This window comes from Schistocerca gregaria, chromosome 8, assembly GCF_023897955.1.
Source record: "Schistocerca gregaria isolate iqSchGreg1 chromosome 8, iqSchGreg1.2, whole genome shotgun sequence".
NCBI lineage: Eukaryota > Metazoa > Arthropoda > Insecta > Orthoptera > Acrididae > Schistocerca > Schistocerca gregaria.
The window spans coordinates 429,287,325-429,304,345 of record NC_064927.1 but is presented as its reverse complement, the minus strand read 5'-3'; the positions used below and the strand labels follow the sequence as shown (position 1 = coordinate 429,304,345).

Below are 17,021 nucleotides of genomic sequence, written 5' to 3'. Positions count from 1 at the left end.
TCGTCAGTATTTGATGTGGTTTACGAAATATATCCAGCGGTAAGGTTAGGTGACTCACCCTGTATAAGATGGAGCGAAGAACGTGTTCGTAAGTCCTCGTTCGGCTCACCTGAAAATGGCTGGCAGTTGTCCAGCCGAAATATCGTGGACTAAAGTTTACGACGACCGGATGCAGTCCCGAAATCTCTTCAGAGTGTTATCTTGCTAACTTAAGACTTACACTGAGGTGACAAAAGTCATGGGATAGCGGTATGCCCATATGCAGCTGGTGGTAGAATCGCGTGCACCAGGTATAAAAGAGCTATCATTTGTACTCAGGTGGTTCATGTAGAAAGGTTTCCAACGTGATTACGACCCAAAGACTTTGGACGCGCAGTGGTAGTTGGAGCTACATACGTGGGAAATTCAGTTTCTGAAATCGTTAGAATGTGGCGAGAATACCAAATTGCAGGCATTACGTGTCACCACGGATAATGCAGTAGCCGACGAACTTCACTTCACGATCGAGAGCAGCGGCGTTTGCATTGAGTTGTCACTCCCAACAGACAAGCAACACTGTGTGAAATAGTGACAGAAATCAAAGTGGGACGTACGACGAACGTCTCCGTTAGGGCAGTGCGTTGGAATCTGGCGTCAATGGGCTATCGCAGCAGACGACAGACGCGAGTGCCTTTGGTACAGCACGGCATCTGGGTTCGCGACCGTGTGAATTGGACCCTAGAGGACGAGTCCCGATCTCAGTTGGAAAGAGCTGATGGTATGGTTCGAGTGCAGCCAACACCCACTCGAAGGAAGGCCTCGGCGCTTGTTGGTGACGTCACGTCAGCTAGGCACGGCGAACGCCAGGTCTGTTGCAGGCAGAAACACCTGGGCGTGCTTATCACTATAAATCTCTTATATTTGGACAAAATGTTTGGTAGTGTTTTGGATTATGCAGTTTTATTGAGATGAAAGATTTTCTTACTATCGTAAAGCTACAAATGAAGATCATAATTCGATATTACTGAATCCTGTCGAAACAAACGTAGATCAGTATGACAAGATGCTTTGCCGCGTTGCAAGCTTCGGAAATTTTACATTCAAGTAACTATATTTACTTGATCCATTTTGTTATCGAAACCCCCTTACAATTAACTCGTTTCTTTTATTTATTTATTTATTTTCGTTTGACATCGTCACTGGAAATGCGAACTAATTTACATGTGTAAATGTCCAACTGTTGCCAGTCATTAGATTACAGTCGTTTTCAACGAAAGGAATTCTAAACAGGAAACAAAATAGCTTCAAACATCAAAAATACTGCTGAGCTTAAACTTTTTTAAACATGCACATTAGAAAAGATAAATATTCCCCTCTTGCAACTGAAAGGAGAAACTTTACAAGATAAAAAAAAATTATTTGATAAAACAAGTATCTCTCTTTTGCCTCTTCTTCTGCCCCACACCCCCTCCCCCAACGTGTACAATGGCAAGATATTTCACTAACATTCAGTGCTCCTCGCCCCATAGTCAACCAACATACCTAAAGAAGAGCACCAATATGTTCACAGTTTCTTGTAAAAACAACCCAGTACAAACGTAACTTCCTCACATTTACAAATAAGGTTAAGAAGCACGAATTCTGTTGCTGCTGGACCATGAAGTTGTTTTTGTATGTCAATCCTTAAAACTGGTTGAAATTTCAGTTCAGGAGTACACTATTTGTTAAGAAGTGTAATGAATTGCACAATTAATTGATTGCAGAAATCTCTCAGAACAATGTGTGTTGGTCAACTACCGCCAATAGTTTCACATTTTCCTGTGTCAGAGAGGGAGACACCACCATTATGAGTATGCCTGCAACAGACCTGGCGTTCTCCGTGCCTAGCTGACGTGACGTCACGAACAAGCGCCGAGGCCTTCCTTTGAGTCGGTGTTGGCGTAGCGCAGACTCCACGAAGGCGTGGGTCCAATTTGATCAACAAGGCACTGTGCAAGCTAATGGTTGTTCCGTAATGATGAGGGCTGTGTTTGCATTTAATAGACTTGACCATCTGCTGAACCTTTTATTGACTGGAAATGGTTATGTTGGGCTATTTAGAAACCATTTGCAGCCATACATGGTCTTAGTGTTCCCAAGCAACGATGAGATTTGTGTGGATGATAATGCACCGTATTACGAGACCAAAGCTATTCGCAGTTGGTTTGAAGAACATTCTGGACGATTCTAGCGAATTATTTGGACACCAAGATCGCCGTCATTAGTCCCATCAAACATTCATGGGACGTAATCGAGAGAGCAGTTGGTGTACAAAATCCTGCACGGGCAACACTTCCACAATAATGGACGGCTACAGAGGCAGCATGGCCCAGTATTTCTGCAGGAGACTTCAAACATCTTCTTGAGTCCGTGGATGGTCGAGTCGGTGCACTACCCTCGGGAAAAGGAGGTCCGACATTATATTAAGAGGTATCCCATGGCTTTTGTCACCTCATTGTAATTTTGCTTTTGGGGAAACTCCATCTCAGTCGTTTATTATGATAGGTGCTCCCGTAGTCTTGCTTACCTTTACTTGGACTGTGGCCGGCTAGTCTCGGTACTGCACTTAGTTCTCTCTATTGCACACCAGTTCGGTTCTTACCAGAGCGTTTCCCATGCAGGAGCACTCCTTTCTGCTTCCCATACTGGAAATACCTCCATCCCCTTCGTACACAGAAAGGTCCCATCCTGCAGTATGGCGCCCATCACAGACTGAATGGTTGGACGAACCGTACATGGACACTGGCGAGCGCATCGAAGATCCCTACAGTCTTTACAGGCGGCTGACAGGTAGCGGCTCACAGGCTGCACCGACGTACCCATACCACTGTCCCGAACTTAGCCCATCGCCCAACCAAAGTCGAATCGGTCAGTGTAATCTGCTCAACGAATGGCTCACTCGCCTTATAGGAAACGGTCGCAAACGTCTCTAAGCCAGGTTAAGAGCTCCACTTAAGGTTTGTCCTCTCAAGTGCTCTGTAGTCAGCGATCCTCGACAGAAATCTTTAGCATAATGTAACAGACACTCAACAGTTCCACAGTGACCGTTTGCGTTACTTGGAACGCTTGTTCTGGTTACTAAAAACGTCATTCTCCACACCGAAATTATTCTTGAAAATTTGCAGGTGCGCTCGGTGATCGTACCTCTCCAGTCATACCAGATACAGGGTGCACTGATGCTGCAATGAGAGATCCCATCATGAAATGTGAATGTGTCAAGAGAGGATTCGGCGGAAAATTAGACATTGAGGAGTGCCTCAGAAGAGGTGAGTGTCAGCTCATAGTTTTTTATCCTTGCACTGTCCAATATTTTCAGCTGTCATCTTTAACAGTTCGTACCACTTTAAAGCTGAGAAACATTGCATAATACCTGGTACTTCAGACGCAAACATCTAGATTGCGCAACTAGTAACGACTTGGGGGTGTCTTGTAAAGTAGAAAACGTCTGTCTTCCAGACGAGTGTCTCATATGTATGCACACCTACAACAAAATATGAAAACTGATATAATAAAACTGTTAGTTATTTACGAACCTGTCACCTTTTATTCCAATTGATAACGACTTATTTGTGTTAACATTTGAAGGAAGCCACTGGGTAAGGGTGTACTCGATGTGTTTAGCCAATGACATGCATTAAACATCTCCTCTCAAGGTGCAAGTCCTCCAATATGCGCCATGTGTATTGCTCGCATGGAAACGGAAGTAAAGGGTTGGGTTCAAATGGCTTTGAGCACTATGGGACTCAACTGCTGTGGTCATTAGTCCCCTAGAACTTAGAACTACTTAAACCGAACTAACCTAAGGACATCACACACATCCATGCCCGAGGCAGGATTCGAACCTGCGACCGTAGCAGTCACACGGTTCCGGACTGCGCGCCTAGAACCGCGAGACCCCCGCGGCCGGCAAAGGGTTGGGCCTAACACATGAATTGTTGCTGTGAGCCCTGAGTAAAAGATAATAATTACAAAGTAGTGTAGGGGATCATCAGCTACTCTAATGCAACAAGGGTTGCCACGCAGGCGGCAACTCCCCCCCCCCCCCCCCCCAACCTCTCCCACCAAAGAGCGCATCCATTCATCCACCTCGTCTGCTGAAGGCAGACGAAAATAATTAGAAATTGTTTGTGCCATATTTTCACTCTCCGCTATTACCAGACTGTTTAACGCAGTGTAGAAATTAAAGGAAATCATCTACACTATTGGTCATTAAAATAGCTACACCACGAAGGTGACGTGCTACAAAAAAATGGCTCTGAGCACTATGAAACTTAACATCTGAGGTCATCAGTCCCCTAGAACTCAGAACTACTTAACTATGCTAAGGACATCACACATATCCATGCCAGAGGCAGGATTCGAAACTGCGACCGTAGCGGTCGCGCTGTTCCAGACTGAAGCGCCTAGAACCGCTCGGCCACCCCGGCTGGCCGACGTGCTGCAGACGCGAAATTTAACCGACAGGGAGACGATGTTGTAATATGCAAATATTAGCTTTTCAGAGCATTCGCACAAGGTTGGCGCCAGTGGAGACACCTATAAAGTGCTGACATGAGAAAAGTTTCCAACCGATTCCTCATACACAAACAGCAGTTGACCGGCGTTGCCTGGTGAATCGTGTTATGATGCGTCGTGTAAGGAGGAGAAATGCGTACCATCACGTTTCCGACTTTGATAAAGGTCGGATTGTAACCTATCGCGATTGCGGTTTATCATATTGCGACATTGTTGCTCGCGTTGGTCGAGATCCAATGACTGTTAGCAGAAAATGGAATCGGTGGGTTCAGGAGGGTAATACGGAACGCCGTGCTGGATCCCAATGGCCTCGTATCACTAGCGGTCGAGATGACAGGCATCTTATCCGCATGGCTGTAACGGATCGTGCAGCAGCGCCTCTATCCCTGAGTCAACAGATGGGGACGTTTGCAAGACTACAACCATCTACAGGAACAGTTCGACGACGTTTGCAGCAGCATGGACTACGATCTCTGAGACCATAGCTGCGGTTACCCTTGACGCTGAATCACAGACAGGAGCGCCTGCGATGGTGAACTCAACGACGAACCTGGGTGCACGAATGGCAAAACGTCATTTTTTCGGATGAATCCAGGTCCTGTTTACAGCATCGTGATGGTCGCATCCGTGTTTGGCGACATCGCGGTGAACGTACATTGGAAGCGTGTATTCGTCATCGCCATACGGGCGTATCACCCGGCGTGATGGTATGGGATGCCATTGGTTACACGTCTCGGTCACCTCTTGTTCCATTGACGACACTTTGAACAGTGGACGTTGCATTTCAGATGTGTTACGGCCCGTGGCTCTACCCTTCATTTGATCCCTGCGAAACCCTACATATCAGCAGGACAATGGACGACCGCATGTTGCAGGTCCTGTACGGGCCTTTCTGTATACAGAAAATGTTCGACTGCTGCCCCGGCCAGCACATTCTCCAGATCTCTCACCAATTGAAAAGTCTGGTCAATGATGTCTGAGCAACTTGCTCGTCACAATGCGCCAGTCACTACTCTTGATGAACTGTGGTATCGTGTTGAACCTGCAATGGCAGCTGTACCTGTACACGCCATATAAGCTCTATTTGACTCAATGCCCAGGCGTATGAAGCGTTATTACCGTCAGAGGTGGTTGTTCTGGGTACAGATTTCTCAGGATCTATGCACCCAAATTGCGTGAAAATGTAATCACATGTCAGTTCTAGTACAATATATTTTTCAAACGAATTCCCGTTAATCATCTGCATTTCTTCTTGTTGCAGCAATTTTAATGGCCAGTAGTGTACAATCAGCACCCACTGTCGCTTTACTACCGCTCGTTGGCGCAGACATAGGAATTTATTGATTAATTAGTCCCTTGTAGCCGGTCGGAGTGGCCGAGTCGTTCTAGGTGCTATAAGTCTGGAGCCGCGTGACTGCTACGGTCGCAGGTTCGAATCCTGCCTCGGGCATGGATGTGTGTGGTGTCCTTAGGTTAGTTAGGTTTAAATAGTTCTAAGTTCTAGAGGACTGATGACCTCAGAAGTTAAGTCCCATAGTACTCAGAGTCATTTGAACCAGACCTTTGTAACCGATGAATTAAGCGACTGAGTGTAACCAATAATGAGAGACAAAGCTGCCTACAACATGCCACGTTTTTACGTTTCTACATGCACATCTGCACGCCACAAGACGTCTTTTGGTTTGTGGGACTCGCATTCGGGAAGGCAGCAGTTCAGATATGTGTCTAGGCATAAAGATTTTAAGTTTCCCGTCATTTCCCTAAACTGCTCCAGGTGAATGCCAGGATATTTGATTTGAAAAGTGCATGGCCAATTTACTTCCCTTTACTTCCGTTATCCAAACTTGTGCTCTGCAGCTAATGATTGCATTTTCGATGTGACACTAAGCTCCAACCTTACAGCTTCTCCTTTATGATTTGTGGTGAAGGCTACATTGCCTGTAACTATCGTTTCTCTCTTTTCAGGTTCCATTAGCGAAGGGTCCATCGAAAGACATAACGCTGGTAAGCCTCCATGCAATCTCTAATCACTCTAATATTACATTCACGCTCTTTTCTGCTATTTAAATAGTATTATATGACTGCGTCTTGTCTGTACTTACGGACATACCTTAAAGAACAGACACCGTGCGAAATCTGCAACTTTGATACTCATTATCTCGACACAAGATGCAGGGGAGGGAAACGAAAGGAAAAGGAAGGAAGGAATGATATAGACTGCATAGGTACTTCTTGCGGAGTCAGCGGCGATGAGTGAAAATGGCTGCCGCACTGGGACTCTGACTTGTTGCGTGCTACTACAGTTTTGTTATCCACTGCGCCACCCAGACTCAAATTCGCGGACTGTCTCGGCGTGCTCCCCCGACAACTCAAGCTTTCAGCTAGCACTACCTCTCCGCAATCCCGTCCATGTACTCCATACTCGCTAGTTTTACGTTCCTGCTGGAGGTAGAACGTAAACTTACATTCGCACTTAAGGTTTTACACTAATTGCCCATCGGTGCGAATCGACTATATGCCTGTGTGTAGTCTGTCGTTTCGGACATGTGTGAAAGAACAGACATCGCGCGTTCGTATAATCGACTTCCAGCTGTAATCTAAATTTAGAGAGCATGGAAAGAATGGACAGGGATTGTATACAGGTGACACCAGGTAGAAGTGTGCGAGGGGGTATGCCGAGAAAGTCTGCATATTTGCGGTGAACTCTGTGTGCGCAATGGTTAACGCAATGGCCTAGTAAACAGGAAACCGCAGGTTAACTCATCGCCACTGAGTCCGCATTTAGTTCCGATGCAGCTCATATCTTCAGCTCCTTTCTTTTATTTTCTCTTCCCTCCACGTCCAATGTATACAATATATATGTAAGGGGACGCGGTATCTTGCTTGATCCTTCTGTGAGTGTACGTTATCGGAATTTTAATGACAGACCAAAACCGTGATGCACAGCGCACTGTTAAAGCGTTTTCACAGAGGTTATTTGAACAAGTCTGTGACGTTTTTTGTGCTTACTAAATGTTCTGTGACGAACTCTGCTGTTTTTCTATTGCTCTTCTCCATTTCTTACAGCACTACTCTGTAGAACAGATTCCAGACTGACGATAAATATTCGAGAATTGGTCGAACGTGCGTTTTCTAAGCTACCTCTGCCATGGTATAGCAAACTATGTTACGAACCATCCCTAGAATGGCACGTGAAATGACGAGTGTGGGGGCGGGCATGCAAAGCCAGAAGCGAAGGATGAGTTGAGAAGTCATTAATGCATATGAAATCAAATGACAGATTTGGAACCTTTTGATGAGGAACTGCTCTATCTATAATTTTCATGTGAATTTTATGTAGAGGTATCTAAAGATTCAATCGCCAATTGAAACATCTAAGTAACACTAACGCGAATTCTTTACAGACGAAAGGAAAAACTGGTAGAAGCCGACCTCGGGGAAGATCGGTTTGGATTCCGTAGAAATATTGGAACACGTGAGGCAATACTGACCCTACGACGTACCTTAGAAGAAAGATTAAGGAAAGGCCAACCTACGTTTCTACGATTTGTAGACTTAGAGAAAGCTTTTGAAAATGTTGACTGGAGTACTCTCTTTCAAATTATGAAGGTGGCAGATGTAAAATACAGGGAGCGAAAGGCTATTTACAATTTGTACAGAAAGCAGATGGCAGTTCTAAGAGTCGAGGGACATGAAAGGGAAGCAGTGGTTGGGCAGGGAGTGAGACAGGGTTGTATCCTCTCCCCGATGCTATTCAATCTGTATATTGACCAAGCAGTAAAGGAAACAAAAGAAATTTTCGGAGTAGGTATTAAAATCCATGGAGAAGAAATAAGAACTTTGAGGTTCGCCGATTACATTGTAATTCTGTCAGAGACAGCAAAGAACTTGAGAGAGCAGTTGAATGGAATGCACAGTGTCTTGAAAAGAGGGTATAAGATGAACATCAACAAAAGCAAAACGAGCGTAGTGGAATGTAGTCGAATTAAGTCGGGTGATGCTGAGGGAATTAGATTAGGAAATGAGGCACTTAAAGTAATAAAGGAGTCTTGCTATTTGGGGAGCAAAATAACTGATGATGGTCGAAATAGAGAGGATATAAAATGTAGACTGCCAATGGCAAGGAAAGCGTTTCTGAAGAAGAGAAATTTGTTGACATCGAGTATTGATTTAAGTGTCTGGAAGTCGTTTCTGAAAGTATTTGTATGGAGTGTATCCATGTATGGAAGTGAAACATGGACGATAAATAGTTTAGACAAGAAGAGAATAGAAGCTTTCGAAATGTGGTGCTACAGAAGAATGCTGAAGATTAGATGGGTAGATCACATAACTTATGATGAGGTATTGAATAGAATCGGGGAGAAGAGGAGTTTGTAGCACAACTTGACTAGTAGAAGGGATCGGTTGGTAGGACATGTTCTGAGGCATCAAGGGATCACCAATTTAGTATTGGAGGGCAGCGTGGAGGGTAAAAATCGTACAGGGAGACCAAGAGATGAATACACTAAGCACGTTCAGAAGGATGTAGGATTCAGTAGGTACTGGGAGATGAAGAAGCTTGCACACAGGATAGAGTAGCATGGAGAGCTGCATCGAACCAGTCTCAGGCCTGAAGACCACAACAATATCAACAAGTAATTATAGAAACGAAACAAACCTTGTAATAATAATTCCCTACTTACAGGGGAACCGAAACTGGTGTTGGAGCGCGCGCAAACACTGAAAACCCCACATCCCCCACGACCGAAACTGCCGCAGGTTGGGAAACATCTCTTGCAAAAAGAAAGCGTCCCGTTCTATGGCCCAGCAGGCGGCAGCTAGTCGCTTGACCACCCACCAAGCTGACAGCGAAACTACTTCTTTCAGCGATAGGCATACTAGTGTGTTAGTTTGAGGATCCTCCGACTAACAAAGACCCTGAGTGTAACCGCAGCAGCATATTTCTGGAACCTCTTACTAGAAGGTCCACCAGGTGCGTCTCGCCTTGACTGCCCCTTCTCGACAGATACGCTCCGCCGTGCTACGGAGAGTTTAACGGCTCGTTACATCGGACATAGTCTACTAATGATGCTCAGTTTCGGTTAGCGTGTCGGACGTTTGGTGATCGCCAGTGTTTCGCAATATTGCCGGTGAGCAACAGCGCCAGCCATGCGGTAAGTTTCACCGATGTCTGAGACCCACCTTTTTGTTGCCAAAATCTAGTTCTCACACTTCACTATTCTCTCGCAGAAGTGTTTTCAGTTAAACTTGTGTATTTATAGGTGAATGTTATTTTCGTTCTATGAATGTCAGTGGAGTCTGCCCTCTGTTAGGAGTAGATTATTCTATGCTAATTTCAAAACATATCTCTCTGTGTTGATTTCTAAATCATTTACTTGTGTTGCGATTTCTGACAACTTTCTCCACTATCCGTTTCAATCGGTGACTCATGCGAGTTGCCTATGCCTACCCACGGTCTGATGTTGGGTGTGATAATAACTTGAGACCCCGATGGCCTATCAACACACATATCTCGCCTGCTAACTGGGGAAAGCTCTTTTCATTCAGGCCACCTAGGGCAGGAAAACTATGGCAGTAGGTTTAGGTGTGGTAGCGCAGCAGGTGAGCTTTTGGAAGTACAGAGGGGCGGGAAATGCAGATTCGGATTCTCCATAAAAAAGTAATCAACTTTGGTCTGAAATATTTTTCCAAGCCATCGACAGGTGGCGCTGAAATCGAGAAAAAAAGGTAAAAAATGGGGAGGAACTGTGATTTATTTAGAATTATCCGAGAAAGACGCATCAAATGGATAAAAAATGTGCACATATTCTTTCGTTACTCCAAATTAAGCCATTTTTGTACAAAATGTGCTGTATCCTACTTTTAGCGTTACCCAGGAACAACGACATGGACGTAGTAGAATGATGTTCCCATGGGGTGCTTCATTAGTGTGAGCCCCCTTGCCTCTCACAATTTACGGTGCTTAATTAAATTAGCCACGAAGAAATTGTTCAAAATTATCCCCAAATGCTTCTTATTCCAGTCTTTGATAACAATATAAACACTTTTGACGATGACCGGTTTCAGTCCGTTATGGCCATCCTCAGATCTTTTCTACACTATGTCCTAAAGTGATAAGGCCATAATGGCATCGTCAAAACATATAAATATAATCAACTCAGCATCGTCACAAGATTTGAGGATGTTCATAACGGACTGAAACCGGTCATCCTCAAAAGAATTGATATTGTGATCAAATACTGGAATAAAAAAACATTTGACAGCATTGGATCACTGTTCGCATACGCGACTACGTCACAGGTGGTACAAAATTATCCCCATTTGCTTCAATGCATAAAGTCAGTCGTCTGCAAAAGTTGTCCACAGTTTTGAGCAGCTCATCCCGTGGTATGGCTGCACACGCACTTCGAATGTGTTTCTGCATATCGTTTTAGGTTGTGGGCTCTCTTTCATAAAAAATATTTTTTAAATAAACCACAAGAAAAAATCAGGAGATGTTTGTTTTACTGAACGATGAGACCACTGAATTGGTCCGCCGCGTCCTATCCACCGACAGGTGTACCGCAAATTTAAAACGTTCCGCACATTTTTAGCACAGTGGGTAGCTGCTCCGTCCTGTTGGAATCACATTCGTTGCCTAGTTCCTAAATCAATGTCTTCCATTAGCTCCAATAAATCATCGCGGAGAAGTTGTAAATAAGATTCCCCAGTAACGTTTCGGTCAAAAAATACGGTCTTATTAAGTAAACGTTTGAAAATCCACACCAGACCATTAACGGCCATTTGTGTTGATTGTCAACGGGTCTGTGTCAGTGTGGATTGACAGGGGACCAAAAATGACAATCATGGTGATTTAATTCGCAATTGTTTTTGAATGTGGCTTCATCGGTGAACATAAGGTATCTAAAAAATCATTGTCACCTCTTATCATTTCCAAGGCTCATTGGCAGAAATGCACGCGTAATTGCATACCATTCGGCGTTAATGCCTGTGTCAGTGTGATATAATATGAACTATATTTATGTGCTTTCAAAATCCTCAAAACAGTTGATTTCGGTCTTCCAGGTTGTTTATGAATCTCACGACTACTAATTTTGGAATCTAGTTGAAGAAAGGCGAGAACCTAACATGATAGAGAGCATCATGACTGATAAAGGGATTAGTGATCACAAGGTCGTTGTATCTAGGCTCAATACCGTTTCTTCCAAATCCACCAGAAACAAACGCAAAGTATTTTATTTAACAAAGCGGATAAAGTGCCACTAGAAGCCTTCCTAAGAGACAATCTCCATTCCTTCCGGACTGACTATGCAAGTGTAGACGAGATGTGGCTCAAATTCAAAGATATAGTAGTAACAGCAATTGAGAGATTCATACCTCATAAACTGGTAAGAAATGGAACTGATCCCCAATGGTACACAAAACAGGTCCGAACGCTGTTGCAGAGGCAACGGAAAAAGCATGCGAAGTTCAGAAGAACGCAAAATCCCGAAGATTGGCTAAAATTTACGGACGCGCGAAATTTGGCACTGATTTTAATGTGAGATGCCTTTAATAGGTTCCACAGCGAAACATTGTCTCGAAATTTGGTAGAAAATCCGAAGAAATTCTGGTCGTATGTAAAGTACACAAGCGGCAAGACGCAGTCAATACCTTCGCTGCACAGTGCCGATAGTACTGTTACCGACGACTGTGCCGCTAAAGCAGAGTTATTGAACGCAGTTTTCCGAAATTCCTTCACCAGGGAAGAGGAATGGAATATTCCAGAATTTGAAACACGAACAGCTGCTAGCATGAGTTTCTTAGAAGTAGATACCTTAGGGGTTGCGAAGCTTGATACGGGCAAGTCTTCAGGTCGACATTGTATACCGATTAGGTTCCTTTCAGATTACGCTGATACAATAGCTCCCTACTTAGCAATCATTTGATGTCCCACTTCGAGCTTACGAACTTGTCTTACCCACTATTTTTACCCGATTTATAGTTTTCTAGATAATCTCATCCGAAACTTCAGATGGACCACCCTGTAGATGGCGGAAGACATGAAAGGACTTCTCGGATACGATGTGTCCTAAGTCGGCATTATATTGTCAAAATTTGCTAGATCCAGTGGTAAGATTTTACGACTAGTGAAAAAATAGCGTCAATTACAGCAAAGTATGTGTTATAGGGTGCACTAGTAAAATAACAGTGTGACAAGTACTATTATTATGTATGTGATAGGAGTCAGAGAAAACATGAAAAATGGCGGAAGGCGAGAACGAAAACAATGAATCAGAGCGACAGGTAGCAGGTGGCGGGTGAGGGAAGCCAGTCGGTACGTCAGGGTGATGGCCGGGTGACGCAGCGATAACCTTTACGCCCGTAGGCGGGTTTGGCTACAAGCTCACGAGTTGGAGCGAATGTGACGGACCCTTGGCTCGTTATGGTAAGATGTAGGTCAAAATAGAGAATAAATCGATTTTTATGTAAGAATATACAGTCTGCAGTTGCAGGTTCACTTTATCGTTGACCTAGGTTTCAACGTTAGTAATAACGTCTTCTTCAGAACCTGCAACAAGTTAATATTATAATGCCCTAGTAAATTATATTACATATGGTCATCCTACAGGATGCAAGGTGTAGTACTAACATAAAATATTATTTAAATGTTTGCCTAAAACAGGCCATGTCCTAAGTCAACTTTATAAAACTTGATGCATAACCATGAGGTTTTGTAACTTCTATTAAACACGCTGTAGCAGATTCACTTTAAGCCCGTTGTTTGGGCCTCGTCGTGTGACTAGAGACTGCGGACCGCGAGGGCTTCGCGGTCTGCCTCACAGAGGGCGGCGCTCATGCGCGAGACGTATAGAATCAAACGCCTATTACGCACGCGTCAAATAATCTTTTTGCTATGAATTAATTTTATATTTTACTATTGTAAGTTAATTACAGTATCCAGCATGACTACGTTTTACATTCTATTACAGAGCCTTATAAACTGACCAACAAATCTCTTATGAACATCTGTAGGAAAGGATCTATTATTACAGAAAATGTGAGGTCACATGCATAATGAATTATAGTAAACCTAGTATAAGCTGGAAGCCTTCGAAATATGATCTATTTTTTAGATACAGTAGATCGTTCAGTAAATTGCTTCTATCTGTAATTAGGTGTGCATAAATTTGTAGTTCCTCAAGCGTGTCGAGTCTGTATCCCTTAATTTCATGATGTAGTAGCTCTATGTCACGTAAAGGTTTAGGTGTATGAGCCATAGGCACCAGATGTTCCGGAAAGGTTTAGTCCGTGTTCCTACGCCCTTTATTGGAAGATGTTCTTCAAACCTTACTGCTACAGCTCTGCCTGTTTGACCTATGTAATAACATGGGCAATCATCACACATAATCTTATATACGCCTAATTTCGCTGACTTATCACAGCCTTTCTCAAGGGAATGAACCAAATTTTGCTTTAAACTATTACTCGTCGAGAAGGAAATTTTAAAACCTAAATTTTTCAACAGGCGCCTTATCTTGTAGGAGACATTACCTATTTAAGGAACCGACAACCATTTCTTGGTCTCATCTTGGGTTTGAGTATTTGTGTTTACTAAAGTCTTTGGATCATAGCCATTATTCTGTACAATACTCTAGAGAATTGGCTATGAATTTAATAGCGCTTTATAATATTAACTTGTTGCAGGTTCTGAAGAAGATGTTATTACTAACGTTGAAACCTAGGTAAACGATAAAGTTAAGCTGCAACTGTAGGCTGTATATTCTTATATAAATAATATCAGTTGCTGTCGCTGCACAAAAATGTTAAAAGTTATGAAATAGAATTTTCTTTTAGTTCTTAATTAGTAAGACAATGGTATCTCAAAGTTTCATAATTGAAACATGCCCGGAAATATGTTTGAAAAAATTATCTTTGGCCATTGTGCCTGCCACGTACCTTTTTATCCTTGAGCGATACACACCTTCTCTACGATGTAAATTTTTTGTGTTAATCTTCTGTGGGACGTTTCATAATTGAAACTTGCCCGGAAATATGTTTGAAAAAATCATCTTTGGCCGCTTGTGCCTGCCACGTACCTTTTTATCCGTGAGCGATACACACCTTCTCTACCATGTAAATTTTTTGTGTTAATTTTCTGTGGGACACTTACGATTGGATAAGGCAGAAGGGATAGATAACGTTCCATCAGAGTATAAAATTAACGGGGGAAGTGGCAACAAAACTATTGTTCACGTTTGTGTGTAGAATATATGAGTCTGGCGATATACTATCTCACTTTCGGAAAAATATCATCCATGCAATTCCGAAGTACGCAAGAACCGACAAGTGAGAAAATTATCGCACAATCAGCTTAACAGCTCATGCATCCAAATTGTTGACAAGGATAATACACAGAAGAAAATTGAAGATGTGTTGGATGACTATTAGTTTGGCCTTAGGAAAGGCAAAGGCACCAGACATGCAGTTCTGACGTTGCGTTTGATAAATGTTCAAAATTCTGAGAAAGATAGGAGTAAACTATAGGGAAAGAAGGGTAGAACACGTAAAAGAGCCGAGAGGAGCAATAACAGTGGAAGCCCATGTGCGAAGTGCTCGGATTAAAAAATGTCTAAGTCAGAGACGTAGTCTTTCGCCCCTACAGTTCATTCTATACATCGAAGAAGCAACGACGAAAATAAAAGGTTCAAGAGTGGAATTAAATTCCATTATGGAAGGATATCAATGATAAGATTCAATCATTGCAATCCGAACTGAAACTCGGGAAGAACTACATGATCTGCTGGATGGTATGGTCTAATGAGTGCAGAATATGGATTGAGAGTAAGTCGAAGAAAGACGAAAGTAATGAGCAGCAGCAGAAATGAGAACAGCGAGAAACCTAACGTCATAATTGATGATCCCGAAGAAGATGAAATTTAGGGATTCTGCTAACTAGACAGCAAAGTAGCCAATGACACACGGAGCATGGAGCCCATAAAAAGTAGACTAGCGCTAGAGAAAGGGCATTGCTGGCCAAAAGAAGTATACTAACATAAAACGTAGGCCTTAATTTGAGGAATAAATTTTTGAGAACGTAAATTTTGAGCACAGAATTGTATTGATGTGAAACACGGATTGTGGGACAACCGGAACAGAAGACAACCAATGAATCTGAAATGTGGTGGTACACAAGAATGTTGAGAATTAGGATGACTGGAATGTGGAAGTCCTCCGCAGAATCGGCGAGGAAAGGACTATATGGAAAACACAAACTAGCAGTAGGGACAGGACGGTAGGACATCTGATGAGACATCAAGAAATGACTTCCATAGTACTAGAGGGAGCTGCAGGGCGTAAAAAATGTAGAGCAAACACAGAGATTGGAATATATGTAGTAAACAATTGAGGACGTAGGTTGCAGTTGCTACTCTGGGATGAAAAGGATGACACAGGAGAGGAATTCGTGGTGGGCCGCATCCAATAAAAAAAAAAGTTCAAAAGCGAGTAGGAGGTAGATTTCTCAGACGGAAGAATGAAACGAAGGGCAAGAAATCAAAAGATGAAAGCAAATGGGAGGTACGAACAGATTGATAGACAAAGAAATTCACACGTTATAAATATTCTGTGTTAAAGCCATCACGGACAATGTACTTACTGTAAAACAATGCAGCCAGCTCTGTGGAGACTATTCTTCCACAAACTTTCTACAGATGAGAATGCTCAGTACTTCCAGTATGAAAAATCGTGATGCAAATATCTTCAGGCAGAAGCCAGTCGAAGGCCATACACCCATAAGGTGTTTTAAATATTATACCCATAACCTGTTTTAAATATTTTAAAGCCCACTATCAGATACCTAGTCAGTACTGAACTCTCAGAGCATCTGTAAATGGGAAAACTCAAAATATGAATGAGGGATACCTTCACGTTATATGGTCACGTTGTCCAAAATCAGTAGTTGTGTCCTCAGATGTGAATATAGCAGCATCTGACGTCTTTTGAGTGTTTAATAATGGAAATGTAGTTAGGATTAATCCAGGTGTATTCACACCCAGCCAGCAGAAGAAAATATGTGAAATTTGTTTGCTATTGCTGTGAGCTCCAGTGCAGAGACTGGCTTGATGCAGCTCTCCACACTACTCTATCCTCTGCAAGCTCCTTCATCTCTGAGTAACTTATGCAACCTACGGCCTCCTTAATCAGCTTAGTGTATTCATTTCTTGGTCTCCCTTTACGATTTTTACCCTCCACGTCTCCCTCCAGTACTAATCTGGTAATCCCTTGATTCCTCAGAATGTGCCCTACCACCCGATCCCTTCTTCTAGTCAAGTTGTGCCACAAATTCCTCTTCTCCCCAAATCTGTTCAGTACCACCTCATTAGTTACGTGATCTACCCATCTATTCTTCAACATTATCGTCCATGTTTCACTTCCGTACATGGCAACGTTCCATACAAATGCTTTCAGAAAGATTTCCTGACATTTGAACCTATACTCGACGTTAA

At 43.0% G+C, this 17,021-nt stretch overlaps 1 protein-coding gene across 1 annotated transcript in view; it reads left to right on the top strand.

Moving 5' to 3' along the window:
- LOC126284539 (uncharacterized) overlaps nt 1–17,021 on the top strand; it is a 268,571-nt gene that overhangs the window by 72,101 nt on the left and 179,449 nt on the right. Inside the window, exons 4-5 of the mRNA XM_049983539.1 lie at nt 3,144–3,284; nt 6,499–6,537. Of these exons, the coding sequence (XP_049839496.1) occupies nt 3,144–3,284; nt 6,499–6,537 (180 nt within the window). The remainder of the gene's footprint in view (nt 1–3,143; nt 3,285–6,498; nt 6,538–17,021) is intronic.